The sequence below is a fragment of the Phaseolus vulgaris genome, chromosome 7, assembly GCF_000499845.2.
Source record: "Phaseolus vulgaris cultivar G19833 chromosome 7, P. vulgaris v2.0, whole genome shotgun sequence".
Taxonomy (NCBI): Eukaryota; Viridiplantae; Streptophyta; class Magnoliopsida; order Fabales; family Fabaceae; genus Phaseolus; species Phaseolus vulgaris.
This window is the reverse complement of record NC_023753.2, coordinates 2,114,845-2,131,191: the sequence shown is the minus strand read 5'-3', so window position 1 is coordinate 2,131,191 and position 16,347 is coordinate 2,114,845. Positions and strand designations below refer to the sequence as shown.

The 16,347-nt window shown below is 29.0% G+C and overlaps 1 protein-coding gene across 1 annotated transcript; it reads left to right on the top strand.

Annotated features, from left to right (window-relative positions):
• The first annotated feature begins 6,830 nt into the window (after positions 1-6,830).
• LOC137828625 (uncharacterized) lies at positions 6,831-7,885 on the top strand. The gene has a single exon (XM_068635272.1). It carries the CDS (start codon positions 7,139-7,141, stop codon positions 7,595-7,597), a length of 459 nt encoding a protein of 152 aa, XP_068491373.1. The 5' UTR covers positions 6,831-7,138; the 3' UTR covers positions 7,598-7,885.
• The last annotated feature ends 8,462 nt before the right edge of the window (positions 7,886-16,347 follow it).

The window sequence follows — 16,347 nt, the reverse complement described above, 5'->3', positions numbered from 1 at the left end:
TAACGTTTTTATGTATCCTAATTATTTATCTCGTTTCATGTTTGTACTTGTGCATTAATATATTAAATTAACAAAAAATGAATATATAGTCTTGTAAAATTGTATAAAGAAAAATCTTATGTTTCAATCTATATCTATATTTGTGACTCCCTATAGAATCATTTCTTAAAGTTTGATGGTTGACAAATACTTTTAGTTAATATTATAACACTTTTTTGTAATTCAATAGATTTTTAAAACTGGAATAAAATTGTTTCATTCAATAGATTCTTTTTAACTGGAATAAACTTGTTTCATATCTTGTCTACTTTATCTTGTCTTCTTACAAAATAAAATGATTAAGCAGTTCTGAATAATAGTTTCCTGTTTGAAATTTGAAAATGCAACCATAAGTTGTGAAGTGTTATCAACCACAGTTTTAAAATAAATTCAGGCTAGTTGCAATACATTGCATAGTTACAGAATATTTTTAACAATCTTAACTTAAGCTTGAAGTTATTAGTTATTACCTAGGATTATGAATCCATGTGTAAATATTAAATATATAAATTTTTGTCAGATAATATTCTATTAGTGACTTTTTAAAGAGGTTAAATTATATCATTAATACTCTTTATAGATATATAAAATCTAAAAAGAATTTCTAAGTATTTTAACTCGAAGAACCTTTGCAAAATTTAAGCATAAGTATTATTACGGTGTAAGATGTCTTACAAAGTCTATTCCACTAAACTATACTTACATGTTTGACATGATGAGAAGTAAAGATGACTATAGTCAATTTATAATTTATAATTAAATTATAATTTTTTTTATATAAATGACTATATTTTTATTATATTATAATTATTTATTTTATAAATAATACTATTTTAAAAAATTATTAGATAATTTTTTTTAATATTTTTATTTTTAATATTTTTTATTACATTATATAATTAATTATATGATGTATATATACTTACAAATTTGACATATTAATGAGTATAATTTTATTTATATTTAATAATTTTAATTATAAATTATTGAAATATAATAATAAATAAATAATTTATTTTAATTTAATTTCTTTAGATTTTAATTATTTTTTTGTTAATTTTATATTTTTAAAGTAGAAAGAAAGTATCTACCTTTGAACTAAATATGTACAAATATAAGTAGGGACATATATAGAAGACATCAATATCTGTGAGACATGAGTGATTATTTTTGTTTATTTTTTTGTATTTGTATTTTTTATTTTTTCTTTCAAATGGAAAGTTAATTTTTCTTTTATTTGTAATTTTTTTATCGAATTTTTAGGTTTTGATCAATAATTTTTTAAAATTTTTTTATAACAATCAGGGTTTAGGTGAAAAAGAAGTTTTCTTATTATTTGGATATCTTGGTTCAAGTTGTGTGTTTCATTAGTAGTCGATAACTTAGTTTTCTGTTTGATTATGGGATAACACATTTGTGTCACATGCTTAGATGTGGAGGCTTTAAAATTGTTCTTAAGTTGTTGTGGTTCTTTAAAATTGATTTCGTTGTTTGCTAATAACACTCTTATATATTGCTATGAAAAGAAACCAATCTTTTGGATTTAAGCAAAATGTATTTGATTTCAACACAAGCTATTTGATATCTGTTTTTTTTTTTATGTAAATACACAACATCATTCTCACACACATCAAAATACTATTTACAATAATAGTTATTCTATATATTTGTCAAACTATTGAAATTCATCATTGTACGTGATAAATAAAATTTAATGTAAATTAAAGTGTTAAAATATTTTATTATAAACTGTATTTTGAAATAAAGGAAACATATATCTGAAATTTATCTAAGAATTATATTATTTTATTTATTTTCGAGAATTTAATTCTCTAAATCATCTAACACAATACTTTTAACTCTACTAATTATAATTTGTCTTCAACTTAATTATAATATTATATTACATAATATCAAAAACATATTTAATTCTCATAAGTTGAGATTTAATTTAACCACAAGTAATAATAATTGCAAAGTTATAACCTTTCTAAAATGCTTTTGAACAAGTGATGTACTGGCATCACATTGGTCCCCACTCGGAAGAAAATTGTACATAATGGGCCTAAACTAAATAAGGGTGTGACAAAGAGAAGCCCATAATCTGACAATGTTATTCGGTCCAACTCAAATTCATTATAAGCGTCCCTTTCTGTCTGAACTGTTTTGTCTGTAATAAATGTGGCCCACCTATGGCCCACCTCTGGCCCACCTACTGTTTCATCATTCATGGTTCTGAGGAACAGAGAGCACTATGATCTGTCAGAGCATCACACATACTATGATTACAACTTTGATACCATATTGTCACTGTTGAGTACCATAGAGCCATTTCCATTAATTTCTTAAGGGCAAGTGTCTGTGTCCAACTTTGCTCATTTATGGTGTTTTGATCATGGTGCCACCATGGTATAATAATGCTACTCTATAGTCATCAAATAAAAATGCTACCATTTCTTCAATATCATCATTAGTGGTCGATCTGTTCCATTTAACTCTCATAATTTCCAATCCCAAAAGGGCAATCATAAAGAATGCTAGCTACTTATTAAAAGGAAAAAGGGTAATCAAAATTTTAATTGTTTACTATTTGATTTTTGAAAAATTGAAAATGTTTAATGTTTTATTAGAATGTAAGATACTTATAAAGATTTTCGTCACAAAAATTATAAAAATACTCTATTTTTTGTTACGATTCTTCAAAGAATGGGAGATCAATGATGTTACAAAATGAGTAGAGTTCTTCAAGTAAAAAAAGACATTATTCTATGCAATACATATTACACATTAAGATTTTTTATGTTTTCACTTGCTTGATCGTTAGACTATTGTCAACCGGTGAAACTCTCATCATCTCACTGTGATTTCAAATCGTTCAAAGACTATGGTTACAAAGAAATCTTCTCATAAACTACCTCCAAGTTCCCGACTTCTAGTTCGACGAGAACAACCTATAAATTATCCTTAAAAATAATTATTTTATGATCAAACAAATCATACATTTTTTTGTTTGATAAAAATAATTAAGTTACACTAAAAGTTTGTACTCATTCGTTAACATGTTGAAGTAAATACGAATGAATGAAAATATAAATTACAGATTGAATAAGTGAAAGAGAGAGAAAAAAAAGAAGTGGGTTGTCGGAAGAAAAGTAGATTTGAAGATGTTGTAATTAGTTGAAATTATTTTATTATTGAATAACACATTGTTAGATCTTAATGTTAGGTTCAACTACTAATTATATACTAGTTATAATTATGTATCTAAAATGTTTTAAATATGTGCTTGAACAAGTTAGGAAAAAACTTATAACAGAAAATAAATAAGGATTCTCGTGAGTTACATGAAACATTTGGTTTGTGGAGACAAATGAGAAGATGTATTTTAGGTTATTGATGAATATAATTTTACTCATACTTTAAAACTTTAATAGTAGATTATTGGAATGTAATTATGTGTTTTTGGTTTTAACTATTTTTTTATGCTAATCTTGTGTTTTGTGTTTTTAGTTGCAGTAAAAAATATAATATTTTATAAAGTGGACCGTCTAACTAGACGATCTAATAAAAGCTTCTAATAGATGACATGATGAGCCTGAGTAAGGCTCATCAAGCGAAAGTCCAAGTTATTTATTTGAATTAAAACAAGAAACAAAAATTGAGTTAAAGAATTAGAGAATAAAATTTACAATAAAGAAATAGGATTAGAAACAAATCATTTGCACATATATGAATAAACAAAATCGCAATTAAACTAGAAATAAAATTTGAGAATTTTGAAAAGTTAGAAACTATGAACAATATATAAGACATAATATATTTCCAAGATCCTTATACTATAAAAACCTACAAAAAGATACAACTTCAAAGAGAAATCAACCCGCCTCACAATATTCAAAGAATAAAGCATCATAGTTTTCTTATTTTCTTCTTTGTAATTATTTCATTTTGCCTGGGTTGATTCTCTTATGATTTTGTAATGAATTTTAAAGTTTTTGTTCAATAATTTTTTATTCTTAAATTCTTTGTAGCAGTGTTAGAATGTTTGATTTTTTGAACTTTGATTTTTGTTAAGGAATTGTCTTTTAACACTTGTTAAAAATTCAATTCTTTTCTTTAATCAAAATTATTGATTCATTCACTTAGTTCTAATCAATCTCTTATTCGTTTAGTACAAAGAGTAAAAGTTAAACATCTCATAAGTAGACACTTAGAAATGAGTGAGATATTAAACACATTAGTAGTAAACATTTGTTTTATTAATAAAATTTTGTTAAATTTAATTTATGTTTGTTTGATTATGACAACTGTGTCACAATTAAAAAAAATAAAAATCTTAAGATATTCACTATTAAATTCACTAGTATCATATTTTTATGTTAATCGTTACAACACTGTTATTAAAGGATTTCTATATTAAAAGTGAAATATCTTTTAATTTAAATATAAAATGATTGTTATGAATTGTCTTTTTAAATTTGAGTCAACCCTAATTTCTTGTGTTGGATAAAGTGTTATTACTTTGCCATAATGTATCCCTCTACCCATGACAAATCATTTTAGCTAGAGGGTGTAATGAAAAGTTAAATAATTGTTTGGTAGTTAAAAAAAAAACAATTTTTACAAAAAAAAATATAAATATAAAAAATGTATGACTTTTTGCACAATAAGTTTTATTCAATTTCTTCTGTTTATCAATTACTGTTAAACACTAAGAGGAGAGTTGACAGAGAATAGTGCAAGTGAGTGTAGGGAATGCAAAAAAGTCCAAAATCCTTACAGCTGTATAATACTTTAATATCTATCTACCTATATAACCTTACTGTACATACATGTCGCGCGTTGAAAAATATTATTTATTATACAATGTCTCGTAAAATAAAATAAAAAATATCTCACATCAGTTCAAAGTTTAGAATATATCGCACGTTTATTGCAAGATTTTTGTTTTATTTTTTTACGAATTCGAAATTAAAAAGTTTTTCGTGTTTACTTTTTTACAAATGAATGTTTTCAAGAAACAATATTTTTTGGTGTAATATTTCTTCAATATCAGAATATTTATTAATTAATATTTGATATTGTGTGTTGTAAAAAAATATGGAGAAGAATCCATTGGTGTGTGCATGGTTGAGAGAGTAAGATGAGATTGAGAGAGTTGATAGCAGTAGTTATGAGAATGATAATAATGAAGTGTTTGTTGTGGAATATTAAGTAAGCATTAAAATATAGTAATGAAAAGAGTGAGTTGAGAAGGAATTGATGGTTTCCATCTACTTTACAGCTGCTTTATGAGAGATGAGATGAGATGAGATGAGATGAGAAAGTTGGGAAGATTGTTTGGAAAATGGCCCACAATTGAATTTGGACTTTATGCCGACAGAGGAGCAAAGAGAGCATGCATGTAACAGTTGAAGTTGTAGGACTAGGCATGCTGTTGCACTGCTTCCTACCTACACTATACTTCTTATTCCAACACTAACCCTTTTGTATCTGCCACATTCACTCACCTAATCAAATGCTTCTGCTACCATTCCATATTCATTTCTGCTCCTCCTGCTTTTGCCGCTTCCCCAACATGCAAACCATCCTCACTTTGCATTAATCACACACCATCATCACCTACATCACACAAAGACCTTTATCCCTTCTCTTTTTCACTCTTTTTCCTCTTCAAAACTACTGCAACAGAGTAAAATGACGGATTAATAGTAATGTTCTTGTATAGAAAAACCAAATAGTCCATAAGAACAATTTTTTTTTTGACAGACGATAAATCGTGATTAATCATAATTAAAACAGTAAGTCACAAATAAACTTTCGTCTAAATTCAAAAACAGATCCAGATAATTAAACTCAACACAAAGTTATAGGTATCAGAGGGGACAATATTAGAGATAATTTTTTTTATCCTAACACTTACATATTTTACTTGGACTGACTTGAACGTCGGACGCCTTCACAGGTACTCATTACTCATTTTGGAAGACTAGAAAGTATCAAACACAGTAACCATCGAAAAAATAAGATGATATTATTAAAGTTACTATAAAAAGAATTCCAACCTTAAGAACAAGTTCTTTAAAAAAATTGATAAAATTAACTGAATTACAATTTTATTTGTCTTATTTTAGTTACTTACTTAATTACTTATATTGTTGTACAAGTTAGTTTTTTTTTAATCAGATATAAGAGTATTTTTTAAGTAAGCTTTACAATTTCAAATACTTAAAGTCATACTTTAAACGTTAAACTATTCTCTTCCCGATAGTTGCATAAGTTTTTTTTAATGAAATTAAGAAAATTTATTGTAGTTTTAAATGAATGATTTGCTAAATCTTTTGAAAATGTTATTTTCTTCTTCTGTTATTTAAATGATTTTTTCTCTGCATTGATAAAATCAACGGTATAATTTTAAAAAAAAAAACAGATAAGAAAATTAAATTTTTGTGGAAACGGTGATTGTTTATTGAAACTTGAAACTTCCATCCGAACAAGATTTACCTTCCCGAGAAAAAAAAAATGACAGCTCCTTCGATTTCTTGAAAGTTTTAACAAAGTATCTTTAGAAAAAGGTAAAGAGAGGAATTTAATGAAAGAGAGAGGGGCAAGTTGCAACAACTTGCAACAGCGTCATGTGGATGCATGATTCCAACACGATTCGTAAGGCAAACAGTGATAACCGTAAAAAAAGAAGAAGTAAGAGAAGGTTTGGGTGATTAAAAAAGAAACAGGGACCTCATTTTCACCGAAAAATTCATTGCACTAGGCCTACCTATGAAAACAAATGGACCAGATCAAGAGTTTGACTTGCTTCTAACTTACTTACGGCACTTGGTACTTCACCCCTACGTTGTCTAAAAGGTGGGATTTTTTTGTCGTTATGTTCCAAATTAGAGCAAAAGGATGGTACCGGTAACCCAAATGAATATGCATTTTATCACCCCAAAAAATCCATGGGACTGCTCACATCACATCACACCACCACAACTTGATTACAAAATTGTCCACACTCTACATTTCCATACCCTCTATAAATACCATCAATTTCAATTCACTTTTCCATCGCTCCACCACTCCTTGTAATTTCTCTACCAACATGAAGAGGCAGAGAGGTGTGACTGTGAATGCTGTTGTTATGCCCACCAACAATCCCCCCAATGTTGAAGATGTGACGGCATTGGGGAAGAAGAAAGTGAAGAAAGAGGGTGAGCAAAAGGTGGGGAAGAGTGTGCTGGAGGAAGAGGAGAGAAGGGAAAGCTCTAGAGACATGGTGGGTGGGTTCTTGCAGCAGCAGCAGCAGCAACAAGGAGCAAGAGACGGTGGCGTGATGGGTTGGAATTGGGAGGAGAATAATCAGAATATCCCTTGGTTGAGAGGTGGGGTGGATGAGCAAATGTCATGGGGTTCCACCTGGGTCCCTGCTTGGGACATGGACTTCTTGGGGGGTGATGCTTTCACGGAGCTCTACAATGATGTTGTTTGGGATGATGATATCTGGAATCTCAACAATCAAATTCCAATTCCCCTCGATAGAAAGAGGTTTGATTGGGGGTAGAGATTGTAGTACTCTGCACTGTTTTCGAAGCCTCGTCGTCCTTATGTTTCCCTTAGTTAGGAATGGAATTTCAGTGTTTTCTTTCAATTATATATGTTTAGTTCTCTCTGTTTTCTCAATGCTAATTTGGCTGATCAAGGTTCGTGTCCACCTGCTGCAAATTTGTTAATTTGAGTTTGTAGATATTTTTATTCGCAAAATCTTGTAAGTGGGTGATGGTTTGAAGATAATCAGTTGGAAATGAAAAGTTCCCCAAATCTGATATGAACAGGGGAAAACGTTCACGAATATTGCTACCATCGGTTTCAAACATAAAAAGCGTGATCACCCAGATGTGAAATATCGGAAAGTATGTCAAAATGTTTCTGAAGAATATTTGATATGGCTTTTGTAAAAGTTGGCGTGTATGTGGGATAATAGAAAGTTACAGAAAGCATTAAAATTTGGAAAACGGTTCCTCATCACAGGAGGAATGTGGAAATAGAAAACTCTGGCATTTCTACTAGAGAAAACTTAGCTAGAAGAAGATTGTTTGTTGTTGGTTCAGATTGTCCTGTGTGTGGCTTCTCAACAAAACCAGTGTCCCATTCATTGCTCTCTGTCTCGGTGTTATTTTTACTATTCGGTGGTCATTTTGGTAAAAGCAGCAATGTTCTTTGTTCTAAAGGTGCATACGTCCAAATCCTATGCTGGCTCTTGAAAGAGCATAATACTGTAGCGAAGAATATCTAGCTTTAGCAGTAAACGAATCTCTAGAGAAGTCAAATCCTGGAAATGCTACTGGATGGAGTCAGACAACATGACCCTTGTTTTAGACGTGTAGCAGAAACATAGCTTAGAGACATTATTCCTTATCTTGAAGAATCTTATCTTTAACACACGATCTCATGATTTTATTAAGCAAAACACTAAGTATAGGGCTCAAAGTCTACTTCTGATTATTTTAGTATCGTTGACGGAAGACCCGTAAGGAAACTCGTTGGAAGTTGGAATAATCCAAATTGCTAGTTTATTTATTGAGTTTTGCTTATTTTGTAGAATGAGTCAAAATTATGCCAGTTTGTCATTTCTATACTCGAGTTATTTCACCGGTGAAAAGAAAATGTCATTCCCTTCCAAACGAGTTATTTTTTACTCCCAAATTCGTGCTTCATTCATTCATCAATAACATAATAAGCAAGCATGCTAGTGATCACGAATCTAACTTTTCAGAAATAGCCTTTTCTTAGGGTGGAATCCAATGAATGAAACATACATCTAGAAGATAGCTAATGGATTCCACCAAAATGTAAGAGCTAATGGAACAAAAGCATGGTTGCACAACTTAAGAAACATTTGAAAACATTGACAAAAACATTACGGTACTCTGTCTAATTTTCTGTAATTTCAAAAAGTAGTCAAAGTAATACACATATCAGATTCACTAAGCAAGCCATTCAATTTCTTTAGCTAATGGATGATACAGGAAGGGAACAGAGGTACACACGTGACAGATGTGGCAAATAAAACAAGTTTTAGAATTGTATATAGAATAAAAAATTCAAGTTTCTCGATATTCTTCTGGTAATGGTTCAGGACTTCAGTGTGGCTGTACGAAATTTTCAATGTTTAGTGCCCTGTTTATTTGGCCAGTCTAGTGTGAATGTGAAACATCTGACAATTGATTTCATATTCTGCAGTAGTTATAAATTATTTTAATGTAATTGATGATTTGACATAATCATGTTTTGACATAGAAGGTGGAAAACCGATTACATTTAAAATGTTCCTCTAATGAAATCCAAAATCGTGGCTGTCCTCAGTTCCAAATGAAATCATCAAAGGACCATTGCCTTTGCAAGCTGCTGCTCATCGTATAATGTTTGTCTTTTGAGGGTGTGTTAATATGTGATGGAAGGCAGTGAAAGGAGTTTGTAGCCTTATCATCAAGCACTACTCGTAGTACCATACCATGTGGGAAGGGTCATTGTCTTATCTCATGTGTTGGATGGGAACATGAATGCGACTAGAATTGTTGGTTTATTCTTGTGTGTTCTCAGTTCTTGACCCTTCATTCTGAGATGCGGATTATTGGTCGGAAGCCTCGTATTGACAGAAACTCAATTATGAAATAAGCCACCAGTGACGAGACAATGATTGGATCAACCACCCTTCTGTCTGTAGCACGTCATGGGAAAATGATAGGTACAAGAATACAATCACCAAGCTACAATTTGATGGGTTATGTTTTTTGCCTCCAAATCTTTATACCATATCTGGCAAAAGCCAAGCGAACACTTAATACAGAAGCTAAATTCAAGGCCACAATTATTTGTCGGCAGAGATAGCCATGCAAGTAGAGCAACTTCTTTAGGAACTATTTATTCACTCACGCCGTTTTAATAACTAGGCAAGTAGTTGGGTGCGTAAGGTCGACGAAACTTAAATATATGGACTTCGTTTGCACACGTTTCAAAAGGTGTGCACTTTCTCAAGTGTGAAATTTCAAATGGCATAACTACATCTAGAATCTAAGATTAACACGGATCACCCATTATGCTGTGATCACTAGTGGACTTAATCACCACATCATGCACGCCACTTAACACATATTTCTTACTCCATCATGGACAATTTTTATCCAATATACTTTTCTTAAGATTTTTGTTTCTTTCGATGAAAACAAGGTTCATCTTACTGAAGAAAATCTGCCATATGAATAAGAAACAAAATGTGGTCATTGATTACCACTCCATTCGTACTCCTACCTCGGAACAACTTCCCAATATGTTGCTTTTCTGATCCTAAAAACAGTACCGATTCAAAATTATAACTATATATAACAGTACTCCTCTGACTCAGGCAAACTTCGAAAACCTTTTTTCTTTCTTAGATTTTCACACTTCCCTTCAAATGAAGGCTTGATAAAGATATCAGCTATTTGTTATCAGTTCTACAATAGTTTAGATGAACTTTCACTTTGGACTTTCCTGAGAAATAAATAATTATACACACACATATATATAAAAGTGCTTTGTTCTTCCTTAGATATTGCTTGATTTTCAAAATTGCAATAGTAGCTTCATAGTCTTGGTCTTTCTTTTACTCCGTTTGCAAATAAACCAATAATTGTCTGACACAAGCTGCTTGATAGCAGTCCTGCAATAGCTATAAATTGTACTTCTGTTGTTGATTATGCTACAACTTCTTGCTTATTTGAACTCTACAAATATTTCAGATCCTAGTGATAAGTAGTATCTATATGTACTTTTCAATATCTTCAATTGGACCTGCGCAATCAGTATCAGAAAATCCATGAAAGTTAATTTCTTGCAATCATTCGTACTTGACTCCATAATTTGCAATGCCTTTGATAATCTCAAACAATCTTTTAGTAGCTTTAAAATTCTCCGCATGAGCACAGTGTTGGTAATTGGTAAGCACCATGAAGAATTTCCACTCTGGTTGTAATATACTAGAAGACACATCCAATCAAACTTCTATAAAGTGACTCAACAACCTTCTTTGAACCACCATACTTGATTAGCTATTCTTTTATTCATATGGGGGTGGGTGTTGGCCTATAATCTGAAACCTTTAAAGAATTTCTTCAGCATAGTTCAGTTGACAAACAAAAATTCCTTAATCATGTTCCTTAATTTCCTTTCCAGTAAAGATTCCATCTCACTTCAAAAGATTTTATCTTCTTCATTTTGAACTGAGTAACAAGTTCATCGCTGCTGCATGTCACTGAAAAGATCATGACACAACAAGAACATAGGTATCTGATTCCTTCCCATACAATATATATTGGTGTGTTCCCTGTATCTGTGTGTATTATGGTGGTGTCTATATTCCTCTGAGTCAAGCTTCGGAACTTCTCCTCAAAGACATTCTTGAATAAATACACTTTAATCTTTTTGACTTTTTCTAGAATACCTTGATTGTTCAACATCAATTTTTTTCTTATACATATCATTTAAGAAGGCAGCTTTTATTAGGATGCCTTTTCTTACTAAATTACTTAGTGGCATTTTGTCAACTAGTACAAATATTAATTTTAACACAACACGAAATCTAAACTAATATTTTTATTTTTTTAAATAATAAATGATTTTCCTGAGTATATAAATCTTAATTTTAACATATGTGTAAAAAATATATATTTTTAAAATAACAAGTTAATATGTTTTCTTGGAAGCCTTCCATTAATCTATCAAGACTATCTTTATGTGTTTTTAAGGAGATTTCACATCAATTAGAAATAAGATGAATTTGTGATATATTAGTGGGATAATCATTATCTTACAAGTTAGTTTTGTGAGGATGAATTAGGTTTAAACTCAATTCTTTAAAATGGTATCAAAGAGTCCATTTTAGTGAGGTTTTGTGGGCTCATTGTGTAATTTGCTATTGAATTACTATTTGACATCCTACGAAGGCATGAAGGAGATGTATTAAAGATCCTACATCGACTAAATATAAATTCAATTATATAATGGGGACAGTCCTCATCGGGGCAATTCTCACCTTCTAAGTTAATGTTCTACATCAACTAAAGATAAAGTTATTTTTTTATATATAATGGACAATCCTCACCTTATCCTATTTTCTCGTTATCTGACCTTGTTATTGGCTTAATTTAATAATAAATGTTGTCTCTTATTTAAGGTTGATTATAAGCCTTTGATTTGCGCCGATACGAAATTAATGTCTTTAAATATAAATATTGATAGACGATCTGTTCATATGCAATATCGGGCTCCATGACGCTACAGCCTCCTAGCCTAAGCCAATGAGACTAAAAGTTAAGTTTATTTTGACAATCTCAAATCGATTCTCATATCTCTCAATATAAAATTCAGCTCATAATGTTACACTAAATAATTGTTACCTTGCAAAGTCCACCTTACAAATTCATGTTGTACATCAATTAAAGATAAAAATTCATGTTGTACATCAATTAAAGATAAAGTAAATCTATAATATATAATGAGAGCAGTTTTCATTTTCAAGAAGTCAAATTTGTAAGGGTTGATTACGCAAACTCACTTTTTTTTAAAGAGTTTCTTTTAAGAATCTGTGAAAAATTTAGTAATTAATTCAGGATGACCTCTTTATTAATTTTATAATGTTACGCCTGAATTTGAATTAAGATATTAGGAAAAAAAAGGAGGTGCGGTGGTACAATACTATCACATATGAACATTATAATCTGAGGCTTTTAGAAAAAGTTAATTATTTTGTTGAAGTTGGTATTAAATATATCGGATAATAACACTCCTTTAAAAAAAATAACATGAGGCATGAAACTTTGGAACCTAGTATAAGTTTGTCCAAATTATTTTGAGTTTATTATAATCAATAGATTAATTACAAGCAATTATTTTTTTACTTATATTAATCTATTTTTTTTAAAATGAGCAGTAAATTTTTTTAAAAGATATTAAGTTACTATTTAATACAGAAAAATTAAAATTTATTTATTTACAACTGATTATTTTCCTAAAAAAAAATTACGATTCATTTCATCAGATTTCGAACGTGGTTAATTAAGCAATAATAAGCGATATACTACTTTCACTCGCTGAATGCGTGATATTTTTCAGAATTAGGGTTGAAATTACGTAAACAGTGTTGGACCTTCAAAATTTCATCTGCTTTCCAAAGAAATAGTGACATTTTTTCTTTCTTTCTAAGAGTTCCAAACTGTGGGCCTTACCTGTGGATGCTTAAAAGTTGGAGGATTACTTCGTGCAACCGATGTTTTTGAATCTGCACCGCATAAATTTTTTAAAATTTGAAAATTACTTTTCACTCTGGAATTGAAAATTGGAATATATTTTTTGCATTTCGAAAATAAAATTCTAAAGAATAAAATAAAAAAATTATATTCTAGAAAAGAAATTCTATAAAACAAAAAATACTTTTCATTTCGTTATCACCTATAAAACAAAAGATATAAATATATCATAAATAGTTAGCTTAATTTTTCTAACCTAAAAGCAAAATAATTAAGGATAACATTAACATAAGTGAGCAAAATTATAATTTCTTAATAATACACTACAAGAAATTATTTATTTATATAGCGATTATTATATACAGATCTAAGTTCGTGTGTAAAGTAAACATTGCATACAAATTTAATTTAATATTTAAATAAACATTACATAAAAATGTTTTCATATATAATATTTATTTACATACTGAAATGTATCTAAATATCCATATAAAATATTCACTTTACATACGAATTATATTCATATATAAAGTATTGCATACAAAATTAAAAAAAATAAAAATAATTACATATAAATTGTATTTGTATATAAAATATTACATATAAAATTAAAAAAATAAAGTGTTTTTTTAAATATGTGAAACAAGTTTTATATGTATAAAAAACACAACCGTTTGAGATGAACCCAAATCCATTGTATAATCAAAATCTATTTTGAAATGGAAACTCATTATGAAATCGAAATCCAAAGCTTGTTCTCAAAGCCAATCCAAAATCATTGTCAAAATTTCCTCTTATCTTTCTGAAATCGAAACGGTCAAAATCAAATCCCTAATATATTTTGAAAAATCTACACTGAAATTTAGAAATTGTGATTTTAATTTTTGAAAACAAACCCTAATATCTTGATCGAAGATAAAAACACAATTGAATACATACTGTTTTTTTATCTTCAATCACTCTTTTTCCTTTTTTTCTAGGTTTTTAGCTATATATTTCTATTGCTCGTGCGTGCGGCCAACAATAAAATTGTGATATTTCAGAAAAGTTCCTTACAATTTTGTCTATATCCCAAAATTTATGACTGTAAAATTTGGCCTCTTCTACCAGTAAATACAACTATAGTATGTACAATTATTATTATAATAATTAAGAAGACAAGGTAACGTTTTGTAATGAAATATGTTTTTTAGAGCAAGCAGATTTTATCCAGTTCATAATTTGCATAAATAGAAAGAGAGTAAGTCCAAGGAGAAAAGGTCGAACGTAGCTATGAGAAGCTATAAAACATAAAACTTACATTCATTAGTCTCTGCCTGAAGTTGCTGTGCAGCGTTCAGATTTTATGTATCTTTACTTCATCTCACTCAGATTTTTTTTATCAATAATAAATATAACAAAATTTTACTTTATCCCCCACTTACTAGACTGATAAAGTAAAGTCACAAATCATAATTATTATTTAATTTTTTTATTCTCTTTAGCGGTTTTTCTATACCTAACATAATCACATCCATTACTTTTTTTTCTTTCTAAAAGGGATTTTCTCTGTCTGTTTGTACAGTTAGTTCAATATATTCCATAATAAAGAGAGTTTTCTGATGGATAAAGAATACAAATCCACGTAAGAGTTTCTTTTACTTTTAAAATACACACATTGTTTTTTTACATGGTAGAATCCTGTTATGATTTCGCTGCGTTTATCACCGTCAATCCTTCTATTTCTTTTTTGTGTATCTTTGTTCGTTCTTGTTTTTCCATGGCAAAATAAAATTTGCAATAAAGACATCAAGAAATCAACCTTATACAAGTTAAAGAATACCAACACCAGTTAAAATAAGATAAATAATCAAAACAACATTTTAAATAAATCTAAGATGAAAATCTTTACTTGAATCACGAACACTTTGAGAAAACAATCATATAAGATGACATTATTATTTAAAGATGACTTGATCTTACTGAAATATCTAGCACAGATGGTTATTTAAATGATTAGGGTTATACTTAGTTTAATTAAGCATAAAAATAAAGTTATAAGTGATGGAGAATTGGAGGGAAGGATCTAGGGTTGGTTAGGGTTTGTACGTGAATGTATGTCAGTTAAATAGTGTTGTTGCTGTGCAGACTAGAGACAGTGAAAGTGAAGATGGTGTGCTTAGTCTAATCACAATCTCAATCAGAAGTGACGCATCCTATTTCGCCTGCTATACCTGCACCTTCTTTTCATCTTCCCTTCACTCTATTTTTTGCTACACATCTCACTTCTAACTATTCAACTTTACTTTCTCATTATCTTCTTTTTATTCTCACTTATGTCAGGGTTTATTTTTTATTTTTTATTTTAAATTAGAAAATTAATTTGAAGTTATTATTGTATTTTAATAGTTAATTATATTATGTAAAAAAATTGAGATGAAATTGGAGTATTTTATAAAATATATACATTTTACTTGAAGATGAAGAGTATTGAAATTCATTTTATAACAAGATAATATTATACTGAAGTTGTTATGATATCAAAATATCAGAAACAAATATTTGTTTTTAAGTCGACTATTTCCATCTGCTATTTGACTTAAAATTGTATAATTTTTTTTTACAAGAGTTTGAAAATAATAAATATTACAAAGTCTACTTTCATAAAACCGGTTCATAAAATTGGCTCGATTTGCACTTACTAATATACAATAAAATATGTCAATTCCTAATCGATGTGATCTCTAAAATAACATTATTTTTTTAATTATTTGTTATAATAACTAATTAGCAATTTTATATGAAATTGAATTTGTATGAATTTGAAGATATTAACTAATTATAGTTTATAATTATCTATATATTAGATTGTTAAGATTTTGTTTAAAACGTGTATTTAGTATGTAAGATATATAATGTAAGTAGAAAAATAAATATTATATAAAATTAAAAAAAAAAAAATTTATGACAATTATTTTTAAATTTATTGATTCCACGTAAAATATTGTAGAAAATAACGTATTATATAACAGTTAAAATATCATATATA

What these genes read in the sequence shown, in the direction of transcription:
- LOC137828625 (XM_068635272.1), top strand. Translation starts at nt 7,139, where the DNA reads ATGAAGAGGCAGAGAGGTGTGACTGTGAATGCTGTTGTTATGCCCACC.